This window comes from Necator americanus, chromosome V, assembly GCF_031761385.1.
Source record: "Necator americanus strain Aroian chromosome V, whole genome shotgun sequence".
NCBI classification, from domain to species: Eukaryota; Metazoa; Nematoda; class Chromadorea; order Rhabditida; family Ancylostomatidae; genus Necator; species Necator americanus.
In genome coordinates, this window is record NC_087375.1 from 27,595,545 (window position 1) to 27,616,793 (window position 21,249).

General features: G+C 41.4%; 1 protein-coding gene across 1 annotated transcript in view; it reads right to left on the bottom strand.

Moving 5' to 3' along the window:
* Nucleotides 1–1,120: 1,120 nt before the first annotated feature.
* RB195_015411 (uncharacterized protein) overlaps nucleotides 1,121–21,249 on the bottom strand; it is a gene marked incomplete at both ends in the record, with an annotated part of 30,726 nt that continues 10,597 nt past the window's right edge. Inside the window, 18 exons of the mRNA XM_064206112.1 lie at nucleotides 1,146–1,187; nucleotides 1,722–1,780; nucleotides 1,858–1,975; nucleotides 2,184–2,340; nucleotides 3,431–3,570; nucleotides 5,176–5,263; nucleotides 5,328–5,479; nucleotides 5,580–5,711; nucleotides 7,726–7,812; nucleotides 7,864–7,952; nucleotides 8,058–8,191; nucleotides 8,258–8,372; nucleotides 8,445–8,572; nucleotides 8,682–8,791; nucleotides 10,506–10,625; nucleotides 10,690–10,790; nucleotides 12,644–12,782; nucleotides 15,443–15,577. Coding sequence (XP_064061993.1) covers nucleotides 1,146–1,187; nucleotides 1,722–1,780; nucleotides 1,858–1,975; nucleotides 2,184–2,340; nucleotides 3,431–3,570; nucleotides 5,176–5,263; nucleotides 5,328–5,479; nucleotides 5,580–5,711; nucleotides 7,726–7,812; nucleotides 7,864–7,952; nucleotides 8,058–8,191; nucleotides 8,258–8,372; nucleotides 8,445–8,572; nucleotides 8,682–8,791; nucleotides 10,506–10,625; nucleotides 10,690–10,790; nucleotides 12,644–12,782; nucleotides 15,443–15,577 — 2,046 coding nt within the window. Of the gene's footprint in view, nucleotides 1,188–1,721; nucleotides 1,781–1,857; nucleotides 1,976–2,183; nucleotides 2,341–3,430; nucleotides 3,571–5,175; nucleotides 5,264–5,327; nucleotides 5,480–5,579; nucleotides 5,712–7,725; nucleotides 7,813–7,863; nucleotides 7,953–8,057; nucleotides 8,192–8,257; nucleotides 8,373–8,444; nucleotides 8,573–8,681; nucleotides 8,792–10,505; nucleotides 10,626–10,689; nucleotides 10,791–12,643; nucleotides 12,783–15,442 lie in introns of the transcript that reaches the window.

Sequence of the window (21,249 nt, forward strand, 5' to 3'; positions counted from 1 at the left end):
AGGCGTTATCAATAGTCACTCCGCTTAATCTCCCATGAAACAGTGTTTAGAGAAAGGAAGGACAAAATGGATCCCTCTACGACGTTCCTATTCTGTTTCCTTCGCATCACACAATCTCTCTCTCCGAAGTAAACTATTATCACGTAAGGATTAACCTACACCGCATTTGAGGCCACAGTAGGATGGCTCCCACGTGTACGGATTGCAAAGTGTATCAAAAAAAAAAAGTGGAAAGAGGCGAGGTATCTTCAACTTACCTTTAACTTACTTACTTTTCCCGCACCGTGACTCTAACAGCGGCACATTGCAGATAGCTACCAAAGGTAACCACAAGCTACTCTTTTTCCTGGCTTCGAGAGTAAAAAGAGAAACAAGCAATGAGTTATGATCATTGTCAAGGAAAATCCCAAATGATGAATCCCAGAGTGAGCACAGCGAATGCATGGCGGCTAGCCTTGACATTGAAGTACACCCGAACGAACTGTGTATTTTTTGCCAACTACACTTTGAAAGAAGGAATGGCTATGTCAAAGGTAGGATACCAGGAGTTTGAACTGGTGAGGGATTCTGCGGAAGAAGTTAGATTTTAGATTACGGGATCCGGGTTCACTCCGCACATCTCTCCCTGATCATCGTAAAAAACGGCGTGGGTATTGTCTTAGTTCCAACCAGGCTTGCTAAAACGCTCCTCTATGTACACATTTCGGTTTCCTTAGCAGCACATTCATTGGTTTCACTTGCATAGGTGCAGAGAAAACACCGTTGATTTTCCACTGCTCGCAGCTGGATGCGGTGCGTGCACGAGGGTGGCACCTTGCAAATGAAATCCTTATAAAAATGGAATCTAATAATCTATAATCTTCCACGGGAGAGATGAGGGGAACCACCATGGATCCGCATCTATAGACCCCACATCTATCTCCAGCTTTTCCCGCGGATTCCCTCACCACTTCAGATTCCTGATATGCTGCCTCTAACCAATCTCAGGGCCATTTATGAAAATTGAGACAAATATGATATGATAATATGATCCTTCCAGTTAAGTTGTGTAATATGGAATTCGAATGTTCTCTTGTCTTGAAACTTCGACATATTCCGTCTATGTTTTGTGATAGTGTGCCTACGAGGTTTTAAGATGGAACTCTTTACTTGCCTGACGTTTCGGCCTTTTCGCCGTCTTCAGAGGCCTAAATAGAGGATGACATGATGGTGTGAAATGTGTTATACTGGCTCACGAAACAGAAATATCGGCAAGGAAGACGTTGGAGGCGTTTTGGATTCTTAAAAGAAACCTTCAATGAATAATAGGAATGAATGCTTATCGATAGCGAATGAGTTCTTGCCACTTGTACCGCTTTGTGACTTATAACCGCCCGATACTCTGTGTGTAGATAAAATTATCTATATCGTCGCTGTCGCCGAAACGTCGAGCAAATAAAGGGTTCCAAAAACCTCGCAGGCACACTATCACAAAAAGTGGACTACTTACAAAATGGCAATAATATTTAGTCTCCTGACACCTTTGCTCTTGTTTATAAGCACAGTTATCTGATCTTGTAATTGCTTTGGTTTCAACAATAAACCCTAGCATAGAGCAGAAATATTTATTGTATGATTGAGGCTCTGAGAAAAAAAAAGAACTCGACCACCATACCAAAGTATCAGGAAGATTTCCTACGTTTCTGAAAAAATCTCAGCAAAACTAAAAAGTGTAGGAGAACTGTAATAGAGCCGATAGATAAAAGAGAGATTAAACCCGCACGAGTGAAGCAGTAGGACTCTGAAAACAGCCAATATTTGTAGCTCAAAATATACAAAAACTAGAGTAACTAGTTATTTTTTTTTTGAACCGCTCACTTTCGAATGGAACTGAATCGCTAACGACCAAGGAGACCTCAACTTCCTCACTATTCTCCAAGTCGAGAGTATCTTCCGATAAATACCTCCGCTTTCTCAGGACGTTCGAGCACGATCGCTTTAAGAAAAATTGTAGCAAACCATAATTCATGGATTATTAATTATTCATGATAAGTCCAAGTGATCAAATCAGAGAGAGATGGTGCAAGTGACCAGTAACGGTGACTAATTAATGATTTATACTCAAGTTTTCACATTTATACAAAAGGATTAGGTATAGTTAGAGGTGCAGAAGAAATCTGTTGATTGAGAATGTTCGGATTCACCTGTGTACAGCTTTGTTTACAAGTATCCAGTCGACATATTATCCTCACGCCATCACTATTTTTGAATCGAAAAGCACGTAAGGGAATCAAGAAACCGTTCCCTTCTTTTTTTATTTCTCCTCGTACAATATATTCTCTTGCGGATCTGGTGGGGCATCTGAAAAAGTAACGTTAAAGATTCGTTACAAGATCTTCTGATGGATTCTGACATAAGGTCACTAGAGCAGCAGCTGTTAACGTGGGCCCAAATGTCGTGCCCCGGGTCCGCTCCGAGTGGGAGCAGCGGGCATCGGTGGGGGGACCCAGGGCCGACTGCCCGGATCCGGAGGGGCTCTGCGCTGGGCTAGTCGCCGGATGGCGGCCTAGCCCCTCCGAACACTGCGGGCTCGATCCGAGGGTCCCTTCCCCCCTGCCCCGACTCCCCCTTTGGGGGCCTCGGGGCTGCCCCCTTGATCCCACGCCCCAATGTGTTTCCTAGGGTGCAATGCGGTTATAAGGGTTTTACAATAAGGGTTTATCCTTATGACATCAATGCACGACACGGCACGCAGAAATATACACGACATAAGGTGGATCAATAAAGGGGCCAGTCATGGCTAGATGGTTAAGTGGTTCTCGGCGGAAGATGGATTATGGTTGCGGTTCCGACCCCGTGGGCAGCCGGCCAGGGATAGGGTTGTTGCGGTGGCGTGGCGGTGCGGCTATCGAACGAGGCTAAATATAACGTAACGCAACGCGACACCACGAAAAATGCGGATACGAGACTGGACCGAGATCAGGAGAGTGACGAAAGAAAGACCGGAACCCCGACTGCTCGGTGCCAGCTCTTATATATGGCGGCCGCGTGGGAGCGCTACCGTAATACATTGCCATTGGCGATGTTTCCCACGCGGCGCGCGAGAACTGCGGCCAGCTGGCTGGGAAAGTCGTGCCGGGCACGACACCAAATAAGCCTAAGCTCGGTAGTCACACCGCTCAACTTGACGGCTGCGCGTGTGAGGTTTTGGCGAAATTTACCGGCAATTTACAATTTTAATTGCGCATTTTAAGAGCGGTTTGGCCGAATTGTGAATTGCCTGCAAATTTCATGATCAAAGTCGGCAAACGCTCGCAAATTTGATTGTTATTTGGCTCCCATTGCAACGGTCTAATCAAGCCGGACTAACTTCATCTATTCGTTCTATCTTTTCTCTTTCTTTCTACCTCTTTCTAGGAACATTATTTATTTATTTGTAGGAAAAACATACCCATCCTCAATTAGTGTGATATTTTCATTCCTATCGCTTCCGTTTGCCGTACATGTCGAAACAGTGAAGTTGCTAACGATTATCTTGTCCTCGTCAGCAATTTTCAAATCAACGTCCTGACCAAGGATTACGGTTTTTGCCTGAATAAAGTAACTTCTTTAAGTGGAATAAAAGTGCCGTACAATCATCCTGTTTGGGTTATATTTATTTCGCTTGCATGGTTGATAAAAGAGCACTTCTCTGCGCAAAATTCTCTGCCAAAAACTGCAGTGCAGAACGCCGTGCCGTTTTCAATTGTGACTGCGGAATATGTGCTAAGAGTAGACGTTCGTGCGCCTGACCCTTGTTCAAAGGCATCACCCCACGAGGTGGTACGGATTTCCGGTGGAGTATTCGTATACGGGATACTAGATTATGGAGAGGACGCGATTCCGTCCATTTCTTCCTAATTGCCGTAAAAAACGGTCCGGAAGATCTGCGCGTGCACAAGGCTGGCGCGCTCCAATAGAACTCCTTGTAGAAAATAGTGCACCGGAACGCCCGAAGCCGTATCTTCCGGGCCGTTTTTCACGGCAATTAGGAAGAAATGGACGCAATCACTCTTCTCTTAATAATCAAGGGAAATCCGTACCAACCCAAATTCGTGGGGTGATGCCTTTAATTTTGTCTTCGACCTGGTGATCAGTCAACTAGTTATTGTTTACCCGAAGCTATTAGCGAGAAGTTGAAAATCGCGCTGCATTGGACGTAAGGTGATGCTGCACTAGAAATCAAGACTTTTCGATTAAACTGTTCGCTACTTTTCTAACAGAAATATCCGCTCTAGCAATGATTCAAGCGTGTCACACTGCGAATGCCAACTAAGCAGCTATAATCAGAAAGAAATGAGCACAACGATTAAATCGTCATTTCAGAACGAAACTAGCTTGGTCCACTTGAATTCGTGCCAGAATAAATATGCACTACATTCCCATGTTCTAGCTATGCTGATGTCACCAAAATATGTAACTAAGAGGTAAAACTTCAAATTTCTTTATCCAACTTCATTGAAAGTGACTGGGACGCGTCAGCTGAGCGACTTGTCGTTCTTGTTCATTTAAATAAAGATAATCTATTATTTAGTCATCGTCATTATTTATTCAGTCGTCTAAACTGTTATTAGACTGGAACCAATATTCGGAACTCGTGAAAAACTGACGTACAGAAATTTGCTGCATGAGAAAATGTCTTATTATTTTCTAACTATGAAAAAGGATTTAAACGATATACAAAATTTCAAAAAAAGAAAGGTTTGTATCAAAGAATCAGAGTAATTTGAACGATTACTCTTGGTCTCTCTCTGCATAATCCAACTATTTAATAATAGCTCATGATGTTTCAATGAAATTCAGCCTCCAAAAACCTTAAAAGTGATTTCCAAAGCGTATACGGTATCATGATGCAAACGAATGTTTTCTAATCATCCTTTTGAGTCGTTCCGCCTAATTTTAAAACTTAATTGTAAGGAGTTTGTTAGTGTTCATTAGGGGTACTGTAGGATGACTGCAGAGATAAAAACAATGAGTTCTGTAGCGCTTATCATAATGGATAGATTATTCCATACAGTTTGTGTTAGCTACGTCTGAGACAAAAATAATACACTTATATTGTCGGCTTGATCCACAGGTTTCATTTGTATGACATCCGTAGAGTCCGCACATACCGCCAGTGAGAACTCAAGAGCTACACATGCGTCTTTAACTCACCTCTTTTCCAGGTTTTGAACGAAGTTCCATCTTTACCGGATCATATTGCACTCGTCCAAAAGGTAACACTCGAGCGTAGTTGCTGTCACTTAAGACGAAACCTTATCACCTCATCACCAAATATCAGATCGCACACGAAAAAACAAGCTTACTGTATTTGCAAGATGCTGGTTGCGGCGATTTTCGAAGTATGATTTGTGTAGTCGCATGAGATACGGTATAGTTGATCATACTCGGTGATTACGGGAACCTCCTCTAACGTGTTCTGCTTGACCACAATCACATTTTCGTAGAGAAGTCCAGTCTTTAAAAATGTTTCAATTATCGTAACTGACTCATTTAATCCTATACTATACGTACTATTAAGATTAAGGACGATCACAAAGGTTAAAATTGCAACAAACCTTAGTGACGGAACAATTCTCGGAATGCAATGGCATTTTCAGCACGGCTGTGGTTCCATTTATGGTGAGCGAACAATTGTCATGAGCATTTCTTGGGAATATCTTCCCGTCAATGTGCACTGGCGATGTGACCTTAAAGCTAATTCTAAGCGAATTCTTAGCTCATTTCAAACTAGCAGAGGAGAATCGGTAAAGGTGACGATCCGTAATCTCTAAATAACATAGAGGGCATAGATAAACTCGAAAGAGTTCAAAATAACTTTACCAGGAAACTCATGATCAGATCCTGTGGAATTGATCATAATGCAATACCTGTAGTGCATCATCCAGAAATAGACTGTTTGATTTAGAACCTTTTTCATTGAGAGGAAGGAGGACCGATCTCATCATGGTTCATTAAATCCTCTATGGTTTCACCAGTTTGAAAATCTCTGATTTGTTCTCTTTTAGAAAATCGATAACACGTGGCCCTACATCTAAGATTAACTTTACTTTCCCTAGTTTTTCAGTACACTTTTTAGTTGACAGAGCTGGCTCGGACTACTCAATTATTTCCAAAAAATACCCACACCCTAAACTTTCAATATTTAAGAAAGCTGTTGAAAGATTCCTTAAACAAGCAAGTAATTAGAGGTTTCTCCACTTGTATTCAGTAACCTACGTGTGTACTCACTGCAATTATTTTCCTGATGTTGTTTGTGCCATTCATTCATTGTACACTCCATTCGCAAACACATGGATTGCCATGTAATGAATGAAGAATAATAAAGAATAAATCCACATCAATCCACTTATTCACTGACCATCGGTTTGAGTTAGCTGAGACCCCCTGACATAGAGTTTTCCACGATAAAAGCGATTCCTTGGTTAATGGAAGGGGGAAAGCCTATGTTCCTGGAGCAAGTGCAATTCATTTCAGTAGAACACCCCGCTCGGACTCGCAAAGAGTTCACCACTTCACATCCCAATTATCTCAAAAGAATCTTGCAATAAAATGCCTAGCGAATATGACGGTAGAAAACCACTCTGCAGTGCGGATTGCTCATTTAAAATTAGGTTGAATAAAAATATAAACTCCAAATATCTCTCTCTTGTTAACCTGTCGTAAAGGGAAGACAACTGCATGTATACTTTTTATAATACCATACTGTACTGTACCGCATAGAATGCAGCTCGTATCGCACTTTAAAACGTCTGGATGTCTGCAATATACCACAAAGCCTGAAGACTCACACAGGTTATCGTCGAGGACAAAGAACAAAAATCTAAGTACCTCACGAAAAAATTAGTTCATATAGTACTGAGAAAGAAAAAAAGAAAAGTCAATATATCAACAATACTAGAAATCGTTTTAGTGCTCCAACTGATGTGTGGTTCTTCGTAAAGGCAACGTATCACAAAATTGACACTGTCGAGGTCTGTGTAGGCAAATATGGGGTTGAAAGTGTATATTGCGAGAGTGAGCGTAGGCTCGTTCGATTCCCCCTACTCGTCCCGAGAAACGGCGTTTGTTTCTTTGCGAGGTACCAGGTGCGTGAAAACGCTTCGTCCTTGTGAACTGACCGTCTTCACGAGCGAGCTGTCGAAGAACAGCTAGGTTTTTTCATCTGTCTATTCATCAGGTGAAACCAGTGAATAGGCCTCTCAGAAAACCAGTGCACGGACAAGAATGACGAGTTTTCACGATCCTCGAAGGAACAAATGTCATTTCCACGCCATGTTTTAGAACGGAGATTTTTTTCAATGAAGGATTTTTCTAGGAGGAACTGAGAGGCGCCACGCTCGTACTCAACTACTCAACTACTACTCTGCACCACGAACTCCAGTCCACAGAGATCTCAACATCGCCAGTTTTGTGATAAGTTGCCTTTAAATATGGGCTACTTTAAAGCACAGAATACTTCTGAAATCAGAATACAGAGACAACTGCGCTATCCAAAATTACGAAGTCTTCCTCAATTAAATGCTGGCGGGAGAGGATCGAATATACGTTTAAGTGGTCATGAAGAAATCTTGGACTAAAGGTGTTTACTATTTGAGTTTTTTGAGGAAAGGTAGAAAAAGAAAAAATGAGACTTTATGGGACCCTTCAAGATGTCCCTTCAAACCTGAAACTTGTCATAAAAACAAAAGTCATTAATGATACCTTGAAAAGAATACTGTCATAGTTGCAGATGGTCTCGACAGTGAGTTCGATGCCGCCGTCAGAGAAGGGTTCTTTCCGGATTTTTATCTGAAAAAAGTACTAACGCAGAATGAAAGGATAGAATTTTCAGTGATGTACCTGACTCTTCCTATTCCCGTTGAATGCTTTTGCTCGTGAGGAATTTTGCGATTTCCGCATCTTCTTCTTAGCGTCACCTTTTTTCTTCGCTAAAGTTATTATTAGTTATTATTAGTTATTAAAGTTTCGCGTTTATTTTAAAATCAAAAACAAAAAACAAAAATTTGTCAGATATGGGTCAACCATCAACTTACATGTCCCTTCGAATCTTATTGCATTTAGTTTGAAGTGTCGACAGTCCGCTTCAATCCCTGCTTCTGAATCAGGACCGGTTGTGCCGGATAACAAAAGGCATCTTCCTTCAGAGTAGAATGTTATCGCTTCACAACTGGAGAGCATTACACGTAATGAAACCGTTCTCGCACAAACATATCTTAAAACTTTCCAACCTAACCTCTTTGTCGGATGAGTGAGGCAAAGAAGCATACAATCCATAAGTTCTGTAGCTTCAACTGCTATATTTTTCACTTTACGCTTCGGACAACCAACACTTTCTTTGAACAAAATGCCTGAATCGAACACAAAGTACAAAGTACACTCAAATTATTGGACCCTCAATCGGATAACTACTGCTAACTGACCAATACTCAGCTCTTCAAATCCTACGCAATGCTTCTCAATGATCTTCTGAAGTGGTTTTTCTCTTGGTGACAGCGTACATGTAGAGTTTGCAAGATACGCATATTTACATGACTTATCAGCAATACATCTGAATGATTTTGGCTGTTTATCGGATATTTATGGATTTATTGAATTAGGATATTCGAAACTCCAAACATCTATCTGAGCCAAGAGCAATTTTTCTGCCAGCAACATACCTTTGGAGACATAGACTTCTCAAAGTGGAGTTCTTGTTATAATAGGAAATGTACATTGCATTTTTTGCAGAACAGTTGTCCAATGGTTGCTTACATAAGTTCTCAAAAACCTGGAAAAATAACGCAGTATCTCTGAAAAGTGTCACAATTATTTATTTTTCTTTCTGCTCTCTAGTCTAACAAAGTTGCGTAACAAAACATTATGAAAATTATTGTACAAATCCGTCAATGAGGATAAAACCACATCAAACATCGGTCGAATGGAAATCGAACGTGTTTTGTCGGATAGACACACTAGATCCTCGTTCGCACCTATGATCCATAGGATGAGTGCTCGCTGAAGTTCTTTTCCTTACTTTTTTCTTATTCGTTCTCCACCTTAGCTTGCGTGAGAAGCATACGTTTTAGGATTGTAACCGCTGCAAAATCTTCCTTCGCTACCTTCGTCGACGTCGTACTATGCCCTTCCGTAAAGTCTATGGAGCCTCCCGGTAATACAAGCAAGAGATGCAACCATTACAAGATCTGCACTACCTTTCCAGCATCTAGGAACTTATCACGTCGGCCATGCAGTGGGTGCAGACCGGGTTCCAGGTGAGTACGTTGTTGTAGTGAGGTCAAAACAGCATGAAACACGCTGCAGTTGCGTAAGTGGCTGCGCTTGAAGCGGCGCGCTGCGGCGTAGTGTTTAGGATCGAGCGGGGACCCATACTAGCATCACTCGCCGCTGCAATTTGCAATGATCCCAAATAGATCCCTATCGCTAGCTCCACCGCTACGCTTTGAGCGCAGCCGCTTGCGCAACTGCACCAAGCTTCGTGTCGTTTTGACCCTACTATATTTCGATTGCGAAATTGCTGAGTAGGGGTACTTGCAAGCAAAGAAGGATCGTGCGTTCTAGCAGACGCGTTACACTCATCCGTTCGAAGGCACTTGGCGCTGAATGTACATCGATGTTGACAACAAACATAAGTGAGTAGATTTTGCAGAAGTTCAAAGGCAGCATATCACAAATCTGACGTGGTATGGAGTTCCCATGGAAAGCTGCTATGGAGGGACGTGGGTTGCGGAGAGCAAGGTGATCCCGCTCATCTCTCCGCTGCTGCAAAAAACGGCTCGTTAGCCGTCGCTTTTTAGCAGCATTGGAGCGCCACCCTTGCGCACGCGCCAACCGCGTATCAACTAGGGAGCCTTTGAGGATTAGTGAAGTCTCCTCACCAGCCTATTCAACTTAAACTAATGAACAGACTGCTGGGGGGCGGGGGAGCGGAACGTGTACATAGAGGCGCTTTCTGATGCACCTACGTAAGAAACGAAGCGATTTCCATGCCGTTTCCTGAGGATCACGCAGACACGAGCGGAACCACCAAGTTTTACACAATCTTTTTTTAACGGCAATTAGGAAGAATTGGACGGAATCACCCTCTCCCGATTATTTACGACCCGTATAGGCATAACCCTGAAACCCGCACTACTCCAGATTCGTGGGGTGATGCCTTTTAAAGAGTAATGGTCAGCTAGTAAACAGCCTCCACAATCTAAACTTATGTTATTGGATTACAACGAGAGCCTGAGGTTTCGAACGAGCATGGATTGCACAGAAGCTGCTGGCTAGTACGAGACAGATCTCTGTCAGCAAATGACAAACCTTTTGCATTTTTGAGAGATGAACGAAAAAAAAAAAGACGTATTCGTCTCAAGATTCGCGTTGCGTTGTTTTTCCAGTATTAGATCGTTTTGAGAAGAAAAAAAAGAATTAGTGAAGAAAAACGATAGCATCGGTTCCGGTAGTGTTGCTTTATGATAGTCATAAATATGTAATACCTGGTATTCGTCGGTAATGAAGTTGAATTTCTGGCCATTTTGATCGTAATACACGAGAAAGCACTCGGAAAAGAACTCATTATATACGACATAATCGCAATCGCCACATAATCGAATACACTGGAAGGAAGATTCACTACTATAAGTGCGAACCTTAAAAAAAAAACGAAAACACGAATCATACCTGGTTATAATCTTTTGGAACGTTCACAAGTTTCGCCTCACCTCTGATCACTATTTGATTCCAAGGAATCACGTGGAACGATCGCGAACATCGGTTTTTTTCTGAGAAAAAGAATCAAATGTAATTTATTTTCATATGAACGTTTTTAGTCAAAGGACTATCTAAACCCGCTGCTGCTGTCTTGTTTATTGCGAACAGAAGTGCGTTCCCTCGCCTAAACTATCGTAAACGACGGCTACTAAGCGCAGCGATGCGTTACAATGTCTGCGACCGATAACGTAAGAGCAATGCTTCGCTGAGTTTGACCTAAATTTCTAGGTAAACAGTGTTTAGTGAACGAAAAACTTGAAATCTCTGAAGCAACCGACCTATTCCGAGTAGCTCTTTTCGAATAACGAAATTTCTCAATGTAGCCTTGATTCAAACCTGCTACAATCGCATAAACGGTTGAAAATGGAGTTAGAGCTGTGTGAGCTCCACTCACCTTTCCAGTCCAGTTGGAGCTTGCAAGAGTCCCAGTTCGAGCAAAACTGCTTACGCAATTCCACGAGGGTTCAGCTTGTATTGTATCTGTTTCTTAGTGTCTATTAGAGAAGAGGTTGGATTTCTGAAGATCCTCCTTTTCGGCTGGGACAGTACGGAGCATAACTCTCGCTTTTTAGTATTTTTAACACTTTGTGAACTTCAAAAATGACTCTTACAACTCCCCTCGGCGCTGCTGTGATACAAGGACATTGCCTTGTTAGTGACTTCAGTACTGACACTCAACGTCGATAAGCAATTTAGATTAGACTCAAGCCCTACAGTATATAAAACAGCGACGATTCTGTGCGAGATCTTGTGTAGATCAAGAAGGTTAGGCAGGGCGATGTTGAAGGACAACACACTTCAGCGAAAATGCGATGAACCGCCTCAGGCGATATCACGCGGCAGTTCTATTTCTGGCGCACTATTTTCTACAAGGAGTTCGACTAGAGCGCGCCAGACTTGTGCGGCGCTGCATTTTCCGGGCCGTTTTTTCAACATTAGGAAGAAATGGACGAAATCACCCCCTCTCTATAATCTACTATCTCGTATACGAATACTCCACCTGAAATCCGTACCACCTCAGATTCGTGGGGAGATGCCTTTAAGTCGAGTAAGGAGTTAACTCACATCATTTTATATTCTGTTGATGCACTGGTTCGTAGAATATTTTAGCTACTGTCTTAATCTGGATTTGCTTAAACAGCGTTGTCATTTTTTATAAAAGATATTCCATGTAATGTATAGAAGCGCTCACTTTAATAACTTAATCTTGATAATTCAAAGTTTTTAATGTAATTAATTTGTTATAGGCAATAATTTCTGTTCACAGCTTCAGTTTACAAGCATTTTTGAATTTCGCGTGTCGTACAGTTCCAGAAAACTCGAGTACCCGATTGGAGTCTATCAGGAATCTATGGAAATCGATAAATCCCTGTAGGGATGTACTCATGTGATCGGGGTCAATCCAGAATTATTTGAGGTCCACTAACGCGTGTGCAGCCCTACAATGACTTTTGGGGGCAGGCCGATGGGACAAGTCAGCGTTTTCATCCTCCCGGACAAGACTGGTGTCTATTTGTCGATACCGGAGAGATGTAAGGCTTGGTTAATACTAGGGCGGCTTCGAATTAACGATCTATCGTTCCGTCAGAGCGGAACTTCTCACCGGCTGCGGTACACCCGTCCAGCGGAAGATTAGAAATCTAATTTCTGCGTGTTACTACCACAAATCCGGTTCCGATTTAACTTTCTAGGATCAGCAGCCCTCCAACGAGAGGTTTTTGCGCGTTGTATCGAATGATATGAGAAATAACTGCAACATAGACCGAAACCGGCATGACATCAAATGTTATTCTTTGTGAGATGAACGCTACGTGTGCGTATGATCAGCTATTGATTAATCTAATTGAAATTCTAACAAACTTACTTTTAAAATTTTGCACTTCCATATAATACACAGAAGACTTCTCTTCATTATCTAGTATGCTGGCTTTCAAGGATGTGGCGTTATTTAGTAGACAATCGCCATTTTCAGTGAAAAAATTCGCAGATTGACAAAGAAATTCCTTAAAATGACAGTATGAGAATGTCATTGAATCACAAAGATATCGAGATTGTGACAACTCATATTGATCTTCTGCTGTGATCTCATGCGTTTTTTTTAAATGATCTCGTCATATAAAATGGATTCATCACGAAACTTTAGGACTAATTCTTCACGGTACATTAGAATGCGGTGGTTTTTTCATCTACAAGTACGTTAAGACTGTTCATATTCAAACTGAGCATGTATAAATTCTGTTTTGAACTGTCCTAAAACTTGAAAAGTTACCATACTAAATTGGGTTGGGATCTCGACATGCGTAGCAGTTGCCCCAACCGTTTTGCCTGTTTCCCTCAAGCACTCACCTAGTTGAAATCATTGTTTCAGATCTGACATATTTATACACTAAAACAAAGTGTTGATAGAGAGTTATTTGATGTTGTACAGTAGAGTCAAAACGACATGAGACACGGTGCAGTTGCGTAAGCGGTTGCGCTCGAAGCAGCAGTGTGGAGCGTACCTCAGTTAGAATCGATGCAGGACCCTACCCAGCTCCATTCTTCACTGCAGTTCCCAATGGTCCCACCCAGAGTCAGGAGTGGTGATGGGACACGGCCCTCTCGAATACCCACCCCATCTCCCTCCTCCACCTTCTCCGCGTTGCTCGACGGTTTTCCGTTGGTGCCACTTCGATATATTGGAAATTTCGTGTTTTTAAAAACCAAAAATTAGCCGAGGAAGAAATGGCAAATGAGAAATCAGGTAGCTGCCAGAATCGATGAAACAATCATTACTGGAAGAATTTTTTGAAATGTTGTTGAAATATTTGGTGGAATTGAAAGGTTTTTATTTCTATTTTAAAATCTATGGATTATTCTCAAATTCTGATTAAAGCACATAATACGACAAGAAAGAAGAGATGCAGGTGCATTAAATCATTTACAGAAGAACAACGAAAAACATTTTGTTTCGACAATGTGACAGTGGGACGACAAAGGTTCGACACCTCCCTGAGTGAAATTTTTGCGAAAGAGATAGAAACTTGAAATTAGTCCTAGAAGGCGAAGAATTCAATTATAACTTGTAATTAGTAGTTTAAAAGCGGATCACGCAGAATTTAATAGCCGAAAAACCTCAGATTCTGTAAACATTGTTAGGATCGCCTCGTGATAAGAGGACCAAAAGAAATATAGTAGGTAATTTTTCAGAGAGGAAAGTTTGCCCTGCAAAACAGTCATACCACTGTTTCCTCCAACCTGCTAATTTTTTTGGAATTTTGATGAGAAGAACAGCGAAGCGGAGGAAATCGCCTAATAAAACGTCTAATAGAGAAAATCATCGACTACAACCTACTCGAAAGTGAGTTCCTTCGCGCAAAGTTACTCCAAGTTATTTAACTTTATTTAAGATCATTCACTTTTGCGCGAGCAAAGATCTGTATTTTAGGAACATTTTCCATTTCAGAAAAACGGAATGGCGGTTTAAAAAATCACCTATACATTCGGAAGGAGGGGCTAAGATGAAACTCTTATGCAAAATTTCTCTTTTCTGGTCGATCTGGTTCTCTCAAACTTTAATAATAAATGATAATGTGCACGGCGTTAATCAACCCCTGCGGGGACGCGCCTACGCGTTCGACTTCAGCTCAGTCTACGCCTAAGGTTTATGAATGCGCGTGCAGCCTTAGACGCGTACAGGGGCTAGCCAATGTGCCAAGTCAGTTTTTTAACCTCCCAGACAAATCTGGTACCAATTTCAAACTTTAAATGGGCAAAATTCCAAACTTCTTCCACATGAGTTCCAAGAAAAAACAGCAGGTCGCAAGGACCAACGATATGACCATTTTATAGGCCAAGTCTTCCTCTATAAAAGGCTACCCGATAAAACCCTCCACGTCCTCTTATCGCGAATTTTGTTCGCGATCTTCCAGACCTAACAATGTGCACAGAATCTGAACTTTTTGGCGAATAAATTCTGCTTGATCCCCGTTTAAACTACTGAAAACTACCTACAATTGAATTCTTCATCTTTTAATTTCAAGTTTCTATCTCTTCGCAGAAATTCCCACTGTCAAATTGTCAACAGATTGTCACTGTCAAAATGTTGATGACTCCATGTTACAGTCCCACGCCCGAAACTTAATATAATATTTTGTGATGTGTGTAATTATTTGATATTGATCATTTAATATTTTGTAAATATGTAATTACTTCGTACTGCGTAATACTTTGTCTTGGTTATCGTGCTATCCTCCATTCACAGCTGCGCACCACACACTCCCTTACGACCCCCTTCCCATGCAACCTCTCCCTTTACGACCCCCGATGGGAAAATCCCAACAACCGCTTGACTCTGGTCCCATTTCGATTCCAACTGCTGTCTCCACCTCGCAGCTTCGAGCGCAGACGCTTTGCTGCTGTAGTGTGCTCCATTCAACGTTTTGACTCTACTAATATGATGCATTTACAGTTTTTTGAAGATATTGTGTTCAGCATTCTGTGAGTGACCTGTATAGCTGAGAAAGCTCATACTAAACATAGCGCTCAAACCAGCAACAATGACATCCATATAATGGACTGTAAATCCGTATAATCAGTTATATAATAAACTATTATAAAGTATAAATTGGAGCTGAATATAATGTAATGTTTTAGCAACTGAAAAGCCAGAAGTAACCCCTACCTCCTCCATCACACAGTTGCTAAGGCATTCGTACTCATTTTTGGCATTTATGATCTTATTTGCTGGATAATCCATGAACTTTTCACGATACATGCGTACCACTGAACCAGGATCAGCACCTAAATGCTTGCTCATTAATAACAGCGATGCGATTTTTTAGTTGTAGAGGAGGAAGAAGTGAAAGTAGCCTTGCCTGGAATACATTTTTTCCTCAAAAACAATCTCATGTCAATAAGACCGAAAAAATCGTCCAAATTCAAAGAAACGCACGTGTTATTGTGAAGAACAACGCCTGGAATTGTGCAATGTTTGCAAAAATCGGAAGTTTCAAGTATGGTAATGGAAAAAAAATGGAAAAAACATAAAGGGGTAAATATTTTATAGATACAAAAATGCCGAAAGAAAATTACTTTCCCTGCTCTACAGGAAAAATGGCGCACAATCGCGTGGAGGAAAGACACTAGTGATCTCACCAATATGCACTTTTCCATCGTATTGTATTTTCACTTTTGTCTTCTTGGTTTTGTAGATGCAATTTCAATGACTGCTTAGTCGCTTTTACAGATGCAGCTATAGTCGGTTGAAAACCACCTGAACCTCGGCGCAGTTGCGTAAGCGGTTGTGCTCGAAGCGACGCTGCGGCACATAGCGGTTAGGATCGTGGTGGGGCCCATTCTAGCACCACCCATCGCTGCAGTTCAACTGGAAAGATGGGCCCGTCTCAATCCCAACCTCTGCCAGCCGCTGATGGTGACTTGCGCTCGACTTCTGCAGGGACCTAGGACCAAAAAGTGTGAGTCAAAGACGGAAAAGGGTGAGATGAGGAGGACGCGACGAGGACACTGATCAAAACAGGTGTCAGTGCATGTAGACTTCGCAAATTATCGGTAGCTTCGCAAAATTTTTGGAAGCGAGGGGAGCTATTCCAAGAAGTAAAACACTTTTTTGTTGGTGGTCAACAAAAATGTCAAACAAAAAACTAACAAGCCAAGTACTCCAAAAGATACGCGCCACTGATTCAAAAAGTCGTGGAAAGTGCAAATACACCGCGCAGTAACATGCTCAACTCTCACAACCATTTTTTTAAATCAAAGTGATCATAAATAAAGATCATCACATGTCGCATAGGTCGGGCGAGTATAAAAAAAACTCATGCACACCACTTCTTCTAGTGTCACTTCTAATAAACAAGAGAGAGAAGACTCCTGAAAGCTAATAACGTCCTCGGATGCTTTGTTTCTGAAGAAAAATTGAAGAAACAGGGTTTATAGCGTTAATCTTTTGATGAGACTCTTTCAGTTAGTTTCTTACGTTTCTTAAATCCTGTCACTGATATTCTGATCGTCATTAACTGATTTTACGGAAGCGATTTAGTGGTTTACCTGTACAGTTCGATGTAATGCACTGGTCATAGCATAGTGAACCGTCTCCCAAATTCCGGTGTTGTGCGTGAGAAATAAAAATAGCACTTGTGCCATTCAAACATATCAGAGAGAAGCCGTAAGGCAGGAGGCAAAAAAGGATTGTGAACTCATAATGCATGAGGACCTGAAGTTAGTAAATATATTCCTTTGTAATGAGTTCAAGCGAAGCAAAGATGTAAGAAAAGTCTCAAAATTCCCCTGCGGAATTCTCTAATTTCTCCCTTAAAATTTTCTTGATAGCTGCTCGTGCAGGCGTTTTTGTAGATGCTGTGAATAGCAATTTATCAGACAAAAATTCACAAAGCCTTTTTTATTTCTAGCTCAGTTTAACACATTGGCGACAGCTTGACCAACCGGCGCGTCACAATTCTGTTCATGAGAGAAGTTGGTAGATACTTGAACCTACGTTTTTTCCTCATGAAAAATGGCAGGCACTAGTTTTTTTTTAATGGAATCGTATGGTCTACCTAGGTAACGGATGTGAACAATAAAATTCATACATTTTTTTAAATACAGTGACAATAATTAATTCACGTAGTCAAGCGAGGATTTGTCCATGAAAGACCTCTAATCCAAAAACATAGTAGTGAACATGGCAAAGGGAACAAATTAAGCCTCTAGTCACTTACAACCTTGTATTAAAGGCATCACTCCACGAATCCCAGGTGGTACGGATGTCAGATGGAGTATTCGTATACAGGATAATAGATAACGAAGAGGGGGTGATTCCGTCCATTTCTTCCTAATTGCCGTAAACAACGGCTCGGAAGATACCGGTTCGGGCGTTCTGGCGCACTATTTTCTACAAGGAGTTCGACTGAAGCGCGCCAGCCTTGTGCGGCGCCGCATCTTCCGGGCCGTTTTTCACGGCAATTAGGAAGAAATGGGCGGAACCACACCCTTCTTCGTAATCTACTATCCCGTAAACGAATACTCCGTACCACCTCAGATTCGCGTTGTGATGCCTTTAATTCACTAATTAGTTTTACAAACCGAATGACCAACTGTTACTTCAAATTTTATGGCAATGAACTTTGTAAAAATGCGAACAGCAGAGGGTTTGTAGTATTTATTCAAATCAATCTAGTACTGGTAGCTTTCAATCGTTCCACCCTGTGCTGGCTCCGCTCAAATCCTTATCAGTGGGTCACTAAAATCTACGTCAGATTCACAATCCCATCGTCAATTTGAAAACAAAGAAGGAACACCGCACACGGCTACATGTTCCATTCTGTGGTACCGAAATTTTTCCGGGACGAGTTTCATGCAGAACGACGTCTAGTTTTTTCTTTATTTCTAACTTTACCTGCCGAAACTCAGCTTTACATTTGAACGGCTTAAAGACAAACCGGGAGAGAATGAGGGTCTAAAGCGGAACCGGGAGGGTACGGTCTGAAGCCGAACCGGGAGGAAAGCGAGGAAGAAAAACTTTCAAAAAAAAAAACTTTACCTAATCAAAGATATAGCAGGTTCCTAACTTTTGCCATCGTTACAACAGTTATTTGTACAATAACAGTTATTCGGCCTCATTTAATCAACTATGTTGAACTCAAGATCAGCATAGGCTTACCGTATTCAATAAGAAATGCAGATGAGAAGAGAGTGGAGTGTGATTCGTACAGAGCTGCTAATCGACCGATGGAACGTCGCTACGTCTGGCAATGTAGTAGTAGGTGTGTTCGTTAGCGCAGTGAAACGACGTGACGCTGAGATGCGTCCACTGCCTCTTCGGACGTCCTCGATTCGAATGAACGGTTCCAGACAAATATCGTATGATGGGGTCAACGAATCTCCATGTCATGTACCTGCTGTTCAGCGTGCATTTTATGCATTACTGATTATGGCCTTGTCGTTTTTACGTTCACGCGTACAATAAGAAACCAATTACAAGTGCCTAACAGTTTGCAATTATCAGCGCGTAATGCGAGAAATTTTCAATGCTTCCCGTAGTCGACGGGGAGATCTGAGGACTCGCCGTAGTAGCTTCCCTATACCGATTCTGCAAGGATCTTAGCTATTAAGAAGGCTGCTAAATATATTTTATTTATCGGCGAATGTACAGTTCATTCTGCCTTGTTCTTACGATACTAGAGACTGGTGGATCGCATCGTGTCGAAACATCTGAAAAATTGCATTCATATTCAAATATTACACTATTTTTCAATGTCATAATACATTTTTCTTTGAAATATTCCATCAATTTATTGAAAGATAAGATGCAAATAAATTTAAAACTTTAAAAAAATGATGAGAATTAAAGTTAAGTTTTTTGAATTGAAAAAGCCAGTATTTTCAAATTCTAACGACTTGTATCTACATATTACATAGCTTTCGAAATATTCTCTAACCGATGGTCTCCTCCAAATCTTCGGCCTCTTTGCGTTTTTTTTAACGTAAATCGTCCTCTCTTCGATTCTCGTCAGGCGCTTTTTTTAATGGATTTGTTGTTCGCAGTTCTTTCACATGCTTTTTTGTTATTTTAAAAAATAATCAGTGTCATTCATTCATCCTTTTTCTAAATTTCCTTTGAAGTTCTCCAATTTTGTTTGTTAGGAACACAAGTCTTTAAGAGAAGAACAGAATCGAAGAAAAAAAGAATTAAAGAACGAATCCTCTTCTCGAATTTGAAGTCGTTTTGGAGTTAAAGTGAAGGAGCAGTCAGCCCAGCTGAAATTTACCGGAGCCGGTGTTACTTTCTTGTTTTGACTATACGAAATGTGACCATTAAGATGCTTATAGAAAGGAACTGGTTAAGATAGAAACCTAAGTTTTTTTTGTTCGTTAATGGACTAGCCACGTGCTAGAAAGTGTGGTAAAAATTCACTCAAGCATTTGTTATAGATTAGTGTGGTACTCGATAGAAGCTAACTTTTGACCCTGATGCGTTACGTATCCTTTCGTCCATCGATACAGATTGGATGATCTTCTGCTCATTTCACTAAGACTAGAAAGTAGAAGAAAGCTGGGCGCTGCTTTCCTTAAACACATCACCCCACGAATCTGGAGTAGTACGGATTTCCGGTGGAGTGCTCGTATACGAGATCGTAAATTATTGAGAGAAGGATGATTCCGTCCATTTCTTTCTAATTGCCGTAGAAAACGGCCCTTCGAGCGTTCCGGCGCACAATTTTCCACAAGGAGTTCGATTGGAGCGCGCCAGCCTTGTGCACGCGCGGATCTTCCGGGCCGTTTTTTACGGGAATTAGGAAGAAATGGACGGAATCACACCCCTCCCCATAATCTACTATCCCGTGTGCAAATACTAAACCTGAAATACGCACCAGTGAAAGAGTTTTGTGTGGAGTGTTGTCAGACAGTGCAACGAAATTCCAACATTCGTCACCGAAGAGGCTAACCCCATGGAAACAGGAAAATGCAACAGGTATCCTGTATTTTCAACGCGATTTGCCATGCACTATTCCTTACATTCTTCTGAAACAGAGGAAGAAACTGCCACAAAATTATTAGGATAAGGAAGAAATGATATTTAAAAAAAACTATGTAATGGTCAACTTTTTACCAAATTCGAAAGAAATCATGAAAGAATTTAAGGGCAGTTTCAATAAGGAACTGATGATAGGTTTAGAACTTCGTAGCGTCGAATGACGTTAAAAGTTGCATGTCCAGAAGCACGAAAAATACAATCTCAGTATAAATCGATTCATAGATCCCGATCTTTTTGTTCGGAGCACATTCCACACTTCATGGGTGGAATTATGGGCAGTTTATAACGAAATTGACATGTACCCCATGTAAAACTAAGAGTTTGTGTTGTAGATTACTCTCTTAATCTCTCCTTATCCTCGTTTAAAAAAAAGGCGGGTGTAGGGGAGTCGGCAAGAAGTTCCCCTGTGTCTGCGTGGTCGACCGATGGCTCGAAACCACCTTAGTGCCAAGAAAGCGTTTCATCACTCCAGCTCAATAAATTGGGACCAGACTTGTCTGGGACTATAAAAAAAACACTGATTTGACACATCTGCTAGGCTTCGCAAATCATTGTATAGGTGCGCGTTCGTAAGCCTCAAACGATTCTGAAAATATTGAATAAGCTGGTGAGGAGACCGGAGCGTGTACAAGAGGGCATGTTCTAACCTCCCTCGTGGGAACTAACAAGGTTTCTAACATCGTTCCTTAGGTAAGATTAATGGGAATTGAGCATAACTACGTTCATACTCATAATCTACACCACCAAACAATATATTTGCCCATAGAGGCTTCAACATACCGCTTAAAGGCAGTGTGCCACGTACGTAGCGTAAGTCTGTTTCGTGATACGCTGCCTTTGAAGGCATCACCCCACGAATCTGAGGTGGTACGGACTTCAGGGGAGTATTCGTATACGGGACCTTAGATTATGGAGAGAAGGATGATTCCGTCCATTTT